The sequence below is a fragment of the Acomys minous genome (assembly GCF_964271855.1).
Source record: "Acomys minous genome assembly, chromosome: 11".
Taxonomy (NCBI): domain Eukaryota; kingdom Metazoa; phylum Chordata; class Mammalia; order Rodentia; family Muridae; genus Acomys; species Acomys minous.
Genome location: NC_140492.1, coordinates 73,877,668 through 73,892,078, shown reverse-complemented (window position 1 = coordinate 73,892,078; position 14,411 = coordinate 73,877,668). Strand labels below are relative to the sequence as shown.

At 48.7% G+C, this 14,411-nt stretch overlaps 1 protein-coding gene across 1 annotated transcript in view; it reads right to left on the bottom strand.

The window, feature by feature from the left end:
- PI4KA (phosphatidylinositol 4-kinase alpha) overlaps positions 1 to 14,411 on the bottom strand; it is a 128,328-nt gene that overhangs the window by 32,837 nt on the left and 81,080 nt on the right. The window contains exons 22-30 of the mRNA XM_084800346.1: positions 14,076 to 14,212; positions 13,792 to 13,925; positions 12,058 to 12,140; positions 7,986 to 8,056; positions 7,783 to 7,907; positions 6,903 to 6,984; positions 6,594 to 6,677; positions 5,227 to 5,316; positions 2,412 to 2,531 (exon numbers count right to left, since the gene is read on the bottom strand). Coding sequence (XP_084656472.1) covers positions 2,412 to 2,531; positions 5,227 to 5,316; positions 6,594 to 6,677; positions 6,903 to 6,984; positions 7,783 to 7,907; positions 7,986 to 8,056; positions 12,058 to 12,140; positions 13,792 to 13,925; positions 14,076 to 14,212 — 926 coding nt within the window. The remainder of the gene's footprint in view (positions 1 to 2,411; positions 2,532 to 5,226; positions 5,317 to 6,593; positions 6,678 to 6,902; positions 6,985 to 7,782; positions 7,908 to 7,985; positions 8,057 to 12,057; positions 12,141 to 13,791; positions 13,926 to 14,075; positions 14,213 to 14,411) is intronic.

Genomic DNA, 14,411 nt, shown 5'->3' with positions numbered 1-14,411 from the left:
GAAAAGAGCAGTTGGCTTTAAGGAGTGCCTTTGCTCCTATGTGCCCTCCAGGGAGTGGAGAGCCCAAAGCTGGGGCCCTGACCCTAAAGCGAAACAGGAAGGTAGAGAAAATCCTGGAAACAAGAGAAGGGGAAAAGAAGGCCCTCACCCAGGGAACCTGCTGAAGCATCTGCCAGCAATACCCAAAGATTCCAGCACAGTGTGCTGATAGCTGCTTGAGGCCCTTCTCCCTTCCTAGCCGTGAACCTGCAGTTTTCTGAGATTCTCAGCACAGACTACCAGCCCAGTAGCTTCTGGTTTATGTGATCATATTATAATTTCATTCAAGATGTCTGGAGCCACCCCTCATATCACTCACCCAGTGAAAGAGAAAGGAGAAAAGTTTCTCAGCAATTCTTTGAGGTATAAGCCAAGGATCACCAGGCTGTGATTAACCTTGAACATCCTGTACCCATACACGCATGTCTTGCTTTCTTCTGAGAGCCCCGCCCTCTTTATTTATTATGTGTAGAGTGCTCTGTCTGCATGTACACCTGCACACCAGAAGAGGGCACCAGATCTCATTATAGATGTTGTGAGCCGCCATGTGGTTTCTGGGAATTGAACTCAGGACCTTTGGGAAGAATAGCCAGTGCTCTTAACCACTGAGCCATCTCTCTAGCCCCTTGAGAGCCTCTCTTAACCCATGTACTTAATGTACTTTCTGAGACAGGGTTTCTCTGTGTAGCCTTGGCTGTCCTAGACGCGCTTTGTAGACCAGGCTGGCCTCAAACTCACAGCGATCCGCCTGCCTCTGCCTCCCAAGTGCTGGGATTAAAGGCGTGCGCCACCACACCCAGTCTTTAATCCATCTTCTAATGCCCAGGGTGACACAGTGAGACACTATCTTAAACCAAGCCAACTTTGATACAGCTTCTTCAGCTCTACTGTTAATCCTGAAATCCTTTCAGCATCAAAGTCACAAGTCCAGGCTTGGCCTGAGCTGAGGACCCTGAAATTCTAGGGGACCTCTGCAGGCTGAGGAAGATGGCAGTGTAGATCTGTGTCTCTCTGCCCTAACTGCTGACAATCTACTGTGCTGTTAGAGTAGGAAGGCAGGGACAGCCAGCTATGCTCAGTTCATCTGGCCACATCTGCCAAGGCCAAGGTCTTCAGGGTAAATTCAGTAACACCAAGGCATGAGCTCCATGACGACAGGCCTCAGCTCTGCACATCCCACAGCCCATCCAGGGCTGAGCATGCACCACAGCTGGCAGTTTTCAGGGTTTGTACCGACTGTGTGTGGGGGTCTAGAGTACAACACAGCCATATGCTGCAAGTGCAACTAACTGTCCGTCCCATCTTGACTTAAACTTTGGCCCAATTCCAAAATTACTGCTCCCCCCCCCCCCCCCGAGACAGGGTTTCTCTGTGTAGCCTTGACTATCCTAGACTCGCTTTGTAGACCAGGCTGGCCTCGAACTCACAGCGATCCACCTGCCTCTGCCTCCTGAGTGTTGGGATTAAAGGCGTGTGCCACCAATGACTGGCTCAGACCAGCAGTTCTTAACCTGTGGGTCATGACCCCTTTCACAAGTCACATATCACATACCACACACGTCAGATATTTACACTACAATCATAACATTAGCAAAATTACAGTTATGAGATGGCAATGAGAGTCACGCGTGGTGGTGCTCATCTTTAATCCCAGCACTCAGGAGGCAGAGGCAGGCGGATCGCTGTGAGTTCCAGGCCAGCCTGGTCTACAAAGTGAGTCCTGGACAGTCAAGGCTACACAGAGAGACCCTGCCTCGGAACAAACAAACAAACAAAAGAAATGGCAATGAAATAATTTCATGGTTAGGGATCACTGCAACATGAGGAAGTGTAATAAAGGGTCCCAGCACTAGGAAGGCTGAGTCCCAGCCAGTGTGACTGATAAAATGCTCTGCATGTCTGAGAAGCCAGTTTCTTTCCTCTCTATAGACACTGGAAAGTCAGATTTCATTAATGAATCACGTTTTACCTTCTAAAATGGATATATTTCTTTCTTTCCTTTCCTTTTGTTTTTTTTTTTTTGTTTGTTTGTTTGTTTTTTTGAGACAGGGGTTTCTCTGTGTAGCCTTGACTGTCATGAACTCACTTTGTAGACCAGGCTGCCTCAAACTCATAGAGATCCTCCTGCCTCTGCCTCCCAAGTACTGGGATTAAAAGTGTGCACCAGCAGTGCTCAGCTGGATATATTTCAAAACTTGAGCACAATAGGAAAATGACTGTATGGGCACCTCATTAATTCCTATCTGTTAAGAGATGTTCCATGCACCTACAGATGTCTCTCATGAAAATCTACATACAGGCTGAGCCCTTCCCCCTATGCTATTGCTCTCACGGATCAGGGGCTCACTGTTCCACAGGACATTTGCACATACTCCAAGAGTCGTGTTCTGCTTGTTGTAGCCGGCAAAGTGAAGGATGCTCTCGGTGGCCATGGCCAGTCCTGTGTGCTGGGACAGTCCTGACACCCAGTTCTGATGTTTGTTCAGATATTCCTGAAATGGGAGAAAACAAGCCAGTTCACTTAACAGATGTGTACAGCCTCAGATCAGACCCCAGGTTTCAGTGCAGGGTCTGCCGGCTGTGGATGTGGCCCTGAGTTTCGAGGGGCTGTCACATGGTCGCCAGGCTATGTCATGGGGACCATTCTTGACTGCAAGTATTTGAAGAATATCTGGCTTCCTTCATGTTATGTAGAGGACAAGAGCCATTGCCACTAATGAAAGCAGGAACCCTTAGTGCCCAGCGGTTTCAGGGAACAAAAGGAACCAGTAGCCACATTTTTTTTTTTCAGGCAGTGTACTGCCAGCTGCAGGAAACAGGCTGCATAGCTCCAGGCCTGCTGTAAACACGCAGGCTGTACTGAGGCCACGTGCAGATGTCTGTTCTGCTACGGCAGAGCTCGGCTACAGAGGGACATGTGCAGTGGGAACCAGAATAAGGACACTAGGACAAAGGGACACATGGCAGAGCAAGAGGAGAAGGAAGGGTCCCACACTTGCGACATATTCTCCTCACCACAGGAGCAGGAACAGGAGGAGACAGAGAAAACACACAACACTGTCTTAGGAATTTCTGGTCCTTCTATGGACCAGACTCTGCGGTGATGGGGACTGAGGAATGGTTAAATTTAAAAGCCAAGTCAGATTTGCTACTAAGCCTGGATCACTGTTGTGGGCACCAAGGAGAGAAGACTTGAGAGGCCGAGGCTGGGACAGGAAGGCAAGCAGTTGGTCAGTGAGAGCTGCATGACGTCAGGGCTCTGAAGGGATGGACTCCTGGGGAAAACACAAGGGACTGGGCTGCAGTATGCCTGGGACAGGGTTTCTCTGTGTAGCTCTGGCCATTCTGAAACTCGCTCTGTAGACCAGGCTGGCCTAAAACTCAGAGATCCGCCTGCCTCCTCCTCCCGAGTGCTGGAATGAAAGACATGCGTTATCATCACCCGGCCTCTATTTTCTTCTTAAGGCTAAGTTTGCCTGAAAAAAATAAAAAAGCAGCAGGGCGGGGGTGAGGTGGAGCTCTGGCTACTGTTCTTATGTTTCCTGAAACTGTTGGGCACTAAGGGTTCCTGCTTTCATTAGTGGCATTGGCTCTTGTCCTCTACATGACATGAAGGAAACCAGATATTCTTCAAACACTAATGAGTTGATGAAAAACCATCTGAAGAATTCCAGTAGACAAATATTAAAAGTACAAGGTATCAAATGATGGCTTGGCTTTGTCCTCGTTTGTGTGGACACTGGGTCCAGATCTCTCTCCCAGTACTGATCAGCCCCTTCGTGGAAGGAGTAACCTCACAGTAATTAGAGGCACAAGTCATGGCTTCTCGCTCGGTGCATTTTACACTGCCTCCAAGACTCTCAGAGCCAGCTGCTCTGCCCTTCCTGTGCTTCACCAAGAGGAAGACATTTTTGGGGGGGCGGTTATTTTGTTTTGTTTTTGAGACAGGGTTTCTGTGTGTAGCCCTGGCTGTCCTGGAACTCAATTTGTAGACCAGGCTGACCTTGAACTCACAGAGATCTGCCTGCCTCTGCCTCCTGAGTGCTGGGATTAAAGGTGTGGGCCACCATGACTGGCTGAGGGATATTTTTTTAAATAGTGCCCCTTGAGCCTGGTGTGGTAGCGCATGCCTTTAATCCAAGCACTCAGGAGGCATAGGTGGGCAGATCTCTGTGAGTTAAAGATCAGTGTGGTCTACATACTGAGTTCCAGGACAGCCAGGGCTGCTACACAGAGACCTCTGTCTTGAAAAAAGAAACAAACAAAATTAGCTTCCCCTTAAAAAGTTCTACTGAGGTAAATTCCCAGGCTTCGCTCAAGAGGTTCAGATTCCTTCTAGTGGTACCTTCTTTTTCCTAATGTTTGATTCCTTCTAAGGCTTTTTCCCTTCCATATACTGTGGCATTTTTGTTTTCTCTCTTTCTTTTTTTGTTTTTTCCAATACAGGATTTCTCTGTGTAGCCTTGGCTGTCCTGGACTAGCTCTGTAGACCAGGCTGGCCTCGAACTTACAGTGATCCACCTGCCTCTGCCTCCCGAGTGCTGAGATTAAAGGCTTGTGCCACCAGCCTGGCCTTCTTCTTTTTTTAAAAAAATAATTTATTTATTTTTATTTTACGTACACTGGTATTTTGACAGCATGTATGTCTGTATGAAGGGTGCTGAGGTCCGTCCCCTGAAACAAGCATTATAGACATTTGTAAGCTGCCCATGTGTGTGGGTGCTGAGAATTGAACCTTGGTCCATCCTCTGGAAGAGCAGTCAGTGCTTTTAACCGCTGGGCAATCTTCCCAGGCCCCATTTTTGTTTTCTTTGCAAGCCAGCACTTTAGCCAGAAGAAATGCAGATCTATCTATGTATGTAGCCTGGACTGTGCTTCGGGGGCAGAACTTCACGTCAGCCTCCACCACACTCTCAGGTGCATATAATGCATCAAGGCTAAGTGGCACTCCTGCTGGCTTGTGGCACTGTCCCAGAGCCCCATACTGCCACACCTAACCTAGCAAGCAGCCACAAGTCCTCCCCCAGCCTCAACACCGTAGGCAGTGTGGAGGTGAGACCCAGGCCCCTAACCCGAGTCGCAGCCCTGGGTAGCACTGTCCGCAGGCTTTAGACTGATGCTTGTGCTCTCTGTTTGTTCACACTAGTGTTTATATTTTGACTGCTTTTTGATATTTGCAGAAAGTACCTGTAGGTGGGACTTAGTGACTGTGGGTGCCCACTTCATAGCTTCTTGCAGGATCATGCCACAGCGTGCAGCAAAGTCTTTCACGATGCTCTGGAAGTCGAACAACCTGAAGTCAGCGTGCAGTGACTGGCTTATGTAGACAGCCTGATCCTCAGAAACTCAGAATGAAAGTGCATTTGGACCGGGCTTTGAAAGAGGCGATTCCACTAAAGGCCACCGGGGTGAACCCTGACTAATGCAGCTTTTGTACTTATGCACAGAAGAAATGCGGGAATGTCAGGCACACATACCCTCAGAGGGAAGACCATGTGAGAGCACAGTGAGAAGCGGGCTATCCGCACTCCAAGGAGAATGAGCTCAGAAGACTCCCCACCAACCGTTTGTTCTTGGACGTTTTATCCCCAGAACTGTGATAAAATCAGTAGACCACCTAGTCTATGGTAATGGGTATGGAAGCTCTATCAGTGACCACGCACTAATCCAAAGCCCCAGGGCTAGGAATTCTGAGTACACTGTGATCTGAAGTCCCCGCATAAGGAAGGCTGCGTGGCAGAGCCTACAACATAAACAGCATCTTTTTTCTGTTTTGTTTTGTGAGACAGGGTTTCTCTGTGTAGCCCTGGCTGTCCTGGACTCGCTTTGTAGACCAGGCTGGCCTCAAACTCACAGATATCCGCATGCCTCTACCTCTCTGAGTGCTGGATTACAGGTGTGTGCCACCATGTCCGGATATGAACAGTGTATCTTAAGGCCACTGTGCAGCATGTCCCATGTCAGTGACTAAAGGGAAAGGCTTGTTCTAGGTAGAAAGGAGTCCTCACAGGCGCCACAGCACTGTGTCTGGATTCTTGCGACTGACAGCTTGTCCATCTGGGGAGGCCAGAGTTAGGTCAGACCCCTGCCTCAGGCTAGAGGAGTGCTGAGCTAGTTCAGTCCTTTGCAGCAGGGGATCCATGTCAGACTCAGTGGGGAGAAGCCTCCCAGGCCATCTTCCTCATCTGGGGCTATTTTACCCAATTGCCCATGATATGGCAAAACCAGAGCGTGTGATTCTCTTCTACAGTGAAGAAGTTAGCAGGCTCAGAGGACTGAGCTCTGAAGACTGTGCTTGCTCAGTGTCTACCTGAGGGGCTGGTAGCTGACTCACAGCTGGAAATGCCGTTGGCAGCTAAAGCAGGACTGTTGCAGAGGCAGGGCTGCCCAGTGGGAAGCACAGGCCTGGGAATTCAGGTGTTTCCCTGCAATGGTACAGTGCCAAGAACCAGAGTACTGCTAAATGCTGGGGACTTGGGGACCCAAGGTATGTTGAGCACTTGTCTTCACATTCCCAGGGAACCCCCTCATTCTAGGAAACCAGGTGGACTTACCTCCCGGGCTTCATATGTGTCAGGAACCGTGATCCGATAGGGGGCATCAGGAATGTCATAGTAAGGTTGGTCCTTGTGAATATCCTGGAAACCAACAACCCCTAAGCCACCACGGTACTTCTGCCAAGCACGTGACACAGCGTGGCTGCTACCCTTTCCCACCACATGCCCCACATGGGCCCCCAGGGAACAATTCGGGTACCCACTCCATCTACCACTTGTACATAAGTGAGGCTCAGGGGTGTGACTAGAGGAGGGCGGCAGCACAACACATGGAAAGGAAGCTCATGTGTCAGCGGATCCACTCACAGCGCTTAGTGACAGTGACAGGGTCTGCAGGATGTCCAACATGGTCTTCAGCACAGTCCCGCTCCAGAGCAAGTGTGGAAACCTACAGCAGGAAACGGTTCTCAGGGTGAAGATGAGCTTTCTGGGAGCCTGCGCTGTCCACCTCTGCTGCTTCACCTGCATCAGCATGGGCCCACTGAGGACATGGCACCACCCACCTCTCTCTCCACAGTGGGGCGGGTGGAGGCTGGTCAGAAACGTCCTCAGGCCCAGACCAACCTAGTACTGAGGCTACACACCCCCTTTCCAAAGATAGTCTAGATTTTGCTGGTGGCTCCTCAGTATTTCTCACATTATGGCACAAGAGAACAACACAAATATTGGAATGAAGCAAAGCAGCTGCCTGGTCCCTGCCGATGGATGCTGTGCAGTGCTCATCTTGTATGTGGCTCACCATTCAAGAGGCCTGATGTGACTGCGTGCGGTATGTGAGGGTCTGCTCTCGGTTCCTGGCCCATCCCGCACCCTCTGTGACAGGCTCTAGAACCCCTGGGCATTCCCAGGAAGTTGTGGGTGGGCTGTGTGTCCTAATGTGGTATCTCTACCTCAGAGATGACCCCAGCTAACCTTCTGGGAGGTCTCGGTGAACTGTCGTGCTCTGAGACAGCTTTATCTCTCAGCACAAGCAGTGGGAAAATGCAAGTGTGGGCTCATAGGATCCTCACCCTACTAGGGGACTTCCAGCTCAATCTTGTATTAGGAGACAGTGAGCACCAGTGGCTCAGCATGAGTATGGTTCCTGGCTACGACGGGGCTGTAACAAGCCCACTGACATCTGAGTTTGTGTTCTAAGCTACCAACGTTTATATGCACCACAGCATTAGAGAGAAATCCTACTGACTTGTCCACCAGGCCAGACAGGTACTTGTCAGCCACTCTCCTGATCCTCTTGTGGATGTGGTTGAAGTTCACCAGCAGGAACTGGGCGTGGCGCTCCAGCTCTTCCTCGTTCTCCTTGGTCTTAGCCTAGAGTGAGAAGACAGGGGCCATGGGGCTTTCTGTGTGCCTCCAGCAGGCGCGGGCTGCCACTCCGGTGAGGCTTACTTTTTCTGCCATCATGTTCAGGAAGGCGTCAAACACTTTGTCAGCAACAGCAATGACACACTGCATCATCCCTGCAATGAGACGGGGTTCCCAGGCATTAGGCACAGGCACAGGATGTTACCAACAGTCTCAAACTCACAAGTGCAGAGCAGCACACGGTGCATACCATCTGCCATCACCTGCCTGCCCTTGTCACAACGTGCAAACAGACACTGGCGCAACACTATCTGCCAAACTGCAGCCTTTAAACTCTCCACTCATGCTCAGGAGTTAATCCGGGCACCACGTAGAATTTTCCCACATCTCTTGGTCTCTTACAAATGTGTTGACTCCTCAGTCTGTTCCTGGAATTCTTGACCTTGATACTTTGAGGACACAGCTAATTTATAGAAGGTCCCTCAATTTAGCTATGTGATGCCTGTTCCTTGGGTGGATTTGGGGGACTTGGAGGAAAGACTGGAGGGGACACGCTTTTCTTTTTTCTGTCCTGTGGGTTTCTTGAGACACAGTTTGAGTGGTTTGCTTCTCATGTGTAGCCCAGTCTAGACTTGAACTCATGGCAATACTCTCACCTTAGACTTCTGGGGGCTGGGGTTACAGGTGTGTGCCACCATGCCTGGTGTGAGCTGTCATCACAAGGTCTGAGTGACTGCTCTTGCCTTTCTGAGCCTACGCTGTGAGCTGAGGCACTAAGGGCCACGCTTGAGGAGTGTGCCACATCCACAGCCACAAGGAGCAGCGCATCCTTCAGAATGATACGTTCAGACCACGGGCTATCTAATTTCTCTTTGAAATTTTGCCAGTTGTGGCCTCTTCATGGATTCAGCTACAGTAGGTAGTATGACTGCCCATGAGGATTTTCTGTTTATCGCCATTTCTTCTCCTTTTATAAACTGGAGTTCTTTAAGAAAGAGATGGCTCTCTCCCTACTTTGCATTTATTCAATTATTTAATTAATATAGACTCATGGCTTAAAAATATTATATAGTGTTTGCCTGTATGTATGCATGTATACTGTGTATGTACCTAGTGTGTATGGAAGCCAGAGGCCTTCGATCCCTTGGAGTTACAGATGGCTGTGAGTGGCCATGTGGGTGCTGGAACTGAACCCGGCTCTCTGAAAGAGCAGCCAGAGCTCTTAACTGCTGAGTCATCTTTCCAGCCCCAAATACTCTAATCTTAAAACTGAAAGTTTGAAATGCAGAGGCTGTATCTCTGTGGAAGAGTATTTGCCTAGCATTTTCGAGGTTTTGGGTCTGGTCCTCAGCATCATTTAAAAAAAGAAAAAAAGTCAAAATCTGAAATGCTTCAAAATTGGAAACTTAAAATTTTGTTTTTGTAAAAATGCTTGATTTTGTGTCTCGTGTACTGATGTGCATGAAGTGCCGGTAACGGCTTGGAGCTGCTCACAGGGCTCTGCCTGACGCGGTGCTGGCTGTGAGCTCCAGCCCTGTGATAGAGCAGCAGGTTCTCTTACTGCAGAGTCACCTCTCTACCCCAGATACAATGCTCAAAGACGTTCACATATCAGAGCCTGTCATGGCAAAACCCACCTCCTGTAGTATCAGTACTCAAATGGCAAAGGCAGAGTGACAGGTTCAAACCCAACCTGAGTTGCAGGAGCCGTTCAAAGAAAATAAAACCTAGCCAGATGGCTGGCGCACACCTTTAATTCCAGCACGTGGGAGGCACAAGCAGATGGATCTCTGAGTTCAAGGCCAGCTTGGTCTACAGAGTGAGTTCCAAGATGGCCAGGGCTACAAAGAGAAACTATCTCGAAAAATCAAAGGCGGAGAAGAAAGGGAAGAAGGAAGGAAATAAGTGCACATGGGACACTTTGCATACATATAGGAAAACACACACATAAAGTAAAAACACACTGGAGAGCATATCAACTGTTTACATGGCACTTACACTGTACTGGGTAAGTAAGAAATGCAGAGTGCCTTAGAGCATCTGTGCAGACCCTATGCTGTTCTGTCACAGGGACAAGAGCATGCTTACTTCCCAATGTAGTCTCCCTGCTTTTGTTATACATTTTATAGTAAACTACTCCTTTTAGGGTATCACTGCGATTTATACTGTTCATAATGTAAACTTGTTTCAATTAATACTATTTATATTCAAATTATCCTAATTTCTTCACTAAGAGTCTGTTTAGCTGGCTCCTTGATTCTCCCAGCCTGCTCTTCATGTTTAAAAGCAGGACTGCTTTCTGTCAACTGAAAGGTGCTGCGGGTCAACGAGTGACCACCTGAGGAGCCTTGGTCCTTCTTAGCCGAAGACAGTGTTAGCGGCCAACGTCTGGATGCTGGTGCACTTGGGCACAGATAGGGGACTCCTGTTTGGGGCCCTTGCAGCAATGGCAAAATCAGAACGTTGTACTTTAAATTTTTAAAATGTTTGCAGTTCTGGGAATTGAATCTAGGGTCCCATACATGTTCCTCTACTACCGAGTTATATTCCTATACCCTCCCTTTGTGTATGTGTTTTGTATGTTTGTGTATATACATGAGTGCACCAGAGGAGGGCACTGAGTGGTGTGTGTGTGTGTGTGTGTGTGTGTGTGTGTGTGTGTGTGTGTGTGTGTGTATTTAATTTACTGTGCATTGGTGTGAGATCACCTGGAACTGGAGTTACAGACAGCTGTGAGCTGCCATGTGGGTGCTGGGGATTGAACTCAGGTCCTTTGGAAGAGCATCCGGTGCTGTTAACCACTGAGCCACCTCTCTAGCCCCCAGTTTTTCTTTTTTTCTTTCTTCTTTTTTATTATTTTTTAGGGATTTATTTTTTTATGTATGAGGCTCTAGCTGCATGTACACCTGCATGCCAGAAGAGGGCACCAAATCTCATCATGGATGGTTGTGAGCCACCTTGTGGTTGCCAGAAGTGAACTCAGAACCTCTGGAAGGGCAGTCAGTGCTCTAAACCTCTGAGCCCTGACACTGGGTATTTTTTGCTATCACTACTCACCTGAGTTTTCAGACAGGTTCTCTCACTAACCCTGAAGCTTGCCGTTTTGGTTAGGCTGGCTGGCCAGGGAGTTCAGGAATCTGGCTGGCACACACAGACATTTTCAGCTTTTGCATGAGTGCTGGGAATTTGAGTTCAGATCTTCATAGTGAGCTCTCTTACCTATGAGACATTTCCCAGCCCTTGTTTTGCTTCTGAGATGGTCTCTAAATTATCCAGGCTTGCCTTGAATTTGCAATTCTCCTGCTTCAGCCTCCCAAGGAGCCTGGATACCTACCCCGGCACCACACCAAGTGCACTAGCACACGAGGCATATGTTCTAGGAACTGAATAAAGGGCTTTATGCCCACTAGTTAGCACTCTACCAACTGAAATACATCCCAGGCCACCCTGGTATATTAAAAAAAATAGTCTTTGGGAGGCTGAGTGGTTAACAGCACTGGCTGCTCTTCCAGAGGCCCTGGGTTCAATTCCCAGCACACACATGGCAGCTCACAGCTGTCTATAACTTCAGTTCCAGGGGGATCTGACACCCTCACACAAACATGCAGGCATGCATGCAAAACAACAGTGGTTATAAAATAAGAAGTAATAAATCATTTTAAAACAGGAAAAAAGTCTCATGTTTATTATTTATGTGCACATATGCACATGTATCTCACTGTACAGATGGGCGTGAGCATCAGAAAGCAGGGTACACAGTCAGTTTTTTCCTTCTACCCTGCGGGTGCCAGGGACCAAGCTCAGGCTGAGGCTTGCCAGCACCTGTATCTGTGGAGCCATCTTCATGGTCTTACCTTGCAGTTTTATTATTTTTATTTTTTATTTTATTCATTTTGGGACAGGGCTTCTCTGTGTAGGCCTGGCAAACTTACAGAGATTCTCCTGCCTCTGCCTCCTGAGCTCTGGGATTAAAGGCATGCACCACCACCTCCTGGCTCTTGCAGTATTTTTTAAGGTTATATATCTTATAAAGATGTTTCTAGTGGAGTATGTAACTTCATATAACTATTTTCTCTATATGAATAGAAAATAGGAAACATCCTTTTTTCTCATTCAAGCTCAGTTTATCACGAAAGTACCATAATAATAAGCTTACCGGATTTGTCTTTCTGAATAGCTTTATCCTCAAAGTAGCAGAACATGACCTGGAAGCGGTCTGGGTCTGTAGAGCGAAGTACCCTAACAAGAAGAACAGATTTGAGTACACTGTGCAAAACCTGAGCCTGCCCACCAGAGACCTGGCACTGTTCCTACCCGGGCAGGCTTAAAGGGCAGGATCTATAGCATCTGTGCCGTGTATAGGAGCACACGATCACTTGGACTTTCTTTTTTTTGTTTTGTTTTGTTTTTGGATTTTTCGAGACAGGGTCTCTCTGTGTTTGCCTAGGCTGTCCTGAACTCGCTTTGTAGACCAGGCTGGCCTCGAACTCACAGTGATCTGCCTGCCTCTGCCTCCCGAGTGCTGGGATTAAAGGCGTGTGCCACCACACCTGGCTGACCTATATTCTTTTTTTTTTTTACCTTTGGCATATTCTGTGCCATTCTTGGGGTTGTTTTGTTATTTAAAATTTTCATTTACAGCCTGGTGGTGGTGCTGTACTCCTTTAATCCCAGCACTTGGGGAGGCAGAGGCAGGAGGATCTCTGAGTTCAAGGACAGCCTGGTCTCCAAAGCAAGTCCAGGACAGCCAAGGCTACACAGAGAAACCCTGTCTCAAAACCAAAACCAAAACCCTATCTGGGCCAACCTGATGGCTCAGTGGGTAACGGTACCTGGCTCCTTGCCAGACAACCTGAGTTTATGTCACTGGGATCCAATGGTAGCGCAGAGGACTGACTCCTGCAGGTCACTTTAGAACCCTGCTCCACGCTGTGGACCACGTACCTACAGTCCACACTAGGGACCACGTATCCACAGTCCACGCTGGGGACCACGTACCCACAGTCACATACATATGCCAAATAGATACAATGTAAAAAAACAAAAACAAAACACCTATAACCTTTAGGGAAGAGGAAGAAAGAGAAAATAAATTCATGTGCTTGAACCATAGGTACATTAAGAGCCGTTTGGGTTCTAGGGGCTGCAGCAAGACGGCAGACTTTACGGTGCACCCATCAGTGCCACAGCACCCTTCAGGAGGAACCTGAGCTCCTGTAAGGCACACCAGGCTCTCTAAGTAACGGCGAGTGTCAGGCTCAGCTGATCTTAACTTCTTATATGGTGACGTCAACATTTCCCCAGTAACAGGAACTGGGGATTGAAGGCTTGACCTTGAACCAGAGCTTTGGGATTGTTCCACGTTGGCACAGGGTGCATGGGGGTCTGCAGGGAGCCCTGGGCTCTGTAACTGGAGTCACCCCAAGCACCACTCTTAAGGGGTGGGAGACAGCTCTTCTAGCTCTGCAGGGCAGCACTGGAGCATGCTGGGTCTTTCTGTTTCTATGTGGTGGGACAAGCACTGTGCTGCCGAGTTGCGTCTTTCCGGCTCTGCCTGGGAGGAGCTACCCAGACACCTATAGGAGATGGTAAGGGGATAGCTGGCTTCTTTACGCTAACCATCTAAGTCTATTTTATTTTTTTAGATTTATTTATGTTTGTGCATTTGTGTGTGCACATGTACATCTGCATGTAACCCAGGCTGTCTGGAGATCAGCCTGCCTCTGCCTACCAAGTGTGGGATTAAAGGCATGCTGTCCCATCCCCCCAACAATTGTTTGTTTGCTTTTTAAGTGGTTGTAGGTCTTGAAAGGAGTTGAAAAGTCTGGTGTCTACCAAGACACAAAAGGGAAGGACTTGCTTCAGTGTGTGTGGGCTGGGGCTCTCGTACCTCATGTATTCCAGGCGATACACAGACAGGAGATAGGTGGACATGGCGAAGTCCAGCTTGTTGATGAGGGCAGACACCTCGGGAGGTGGGTCCAGCAGGTTGATGATGGTGCTTCGGAGCTCACTCAGTTCAGCCTGGGGGGAAGAAACACTCAGAGGCTTGAGAGGGCGCGTTCCCAGAAGAAAGGAAGCCCAGTGGTTAGCAGCACATAAGGACATGGAGGAAAATCTGTCCTAATTTCTTTCTGGACGGTTTAACAAGAGTGAGAGAGAAGCCAACCGTACAGGGGTAACCGTGTCGTTCTTCATGGCTGAGTTGTACTGGAGGACTGATCGAAGAGGCTCTTTGCTGGGAAAGGTTAGTAGAGGTGACTTGGTAGCGATTTCACAGACTCCCTCATACCATTCTTCTGGCCAGAGTCCTGTAAGAGAGTGCTGTGAGTGAGAGAGGGCTGGGCGCGCACATCAGTAGGCCGCCCCCGCATAGCATATATGCATGTGTGAGGCCGTTTTCCCAGCTGGGAGTGTAGGTGGAGGAAGAGTGGAAAGAGGGATGGGGAGGAAGAGGAGGGAGGGAGGGAGAGAGAGAAAGAGAGAGACAGAGACAGAGAACATGAGAAC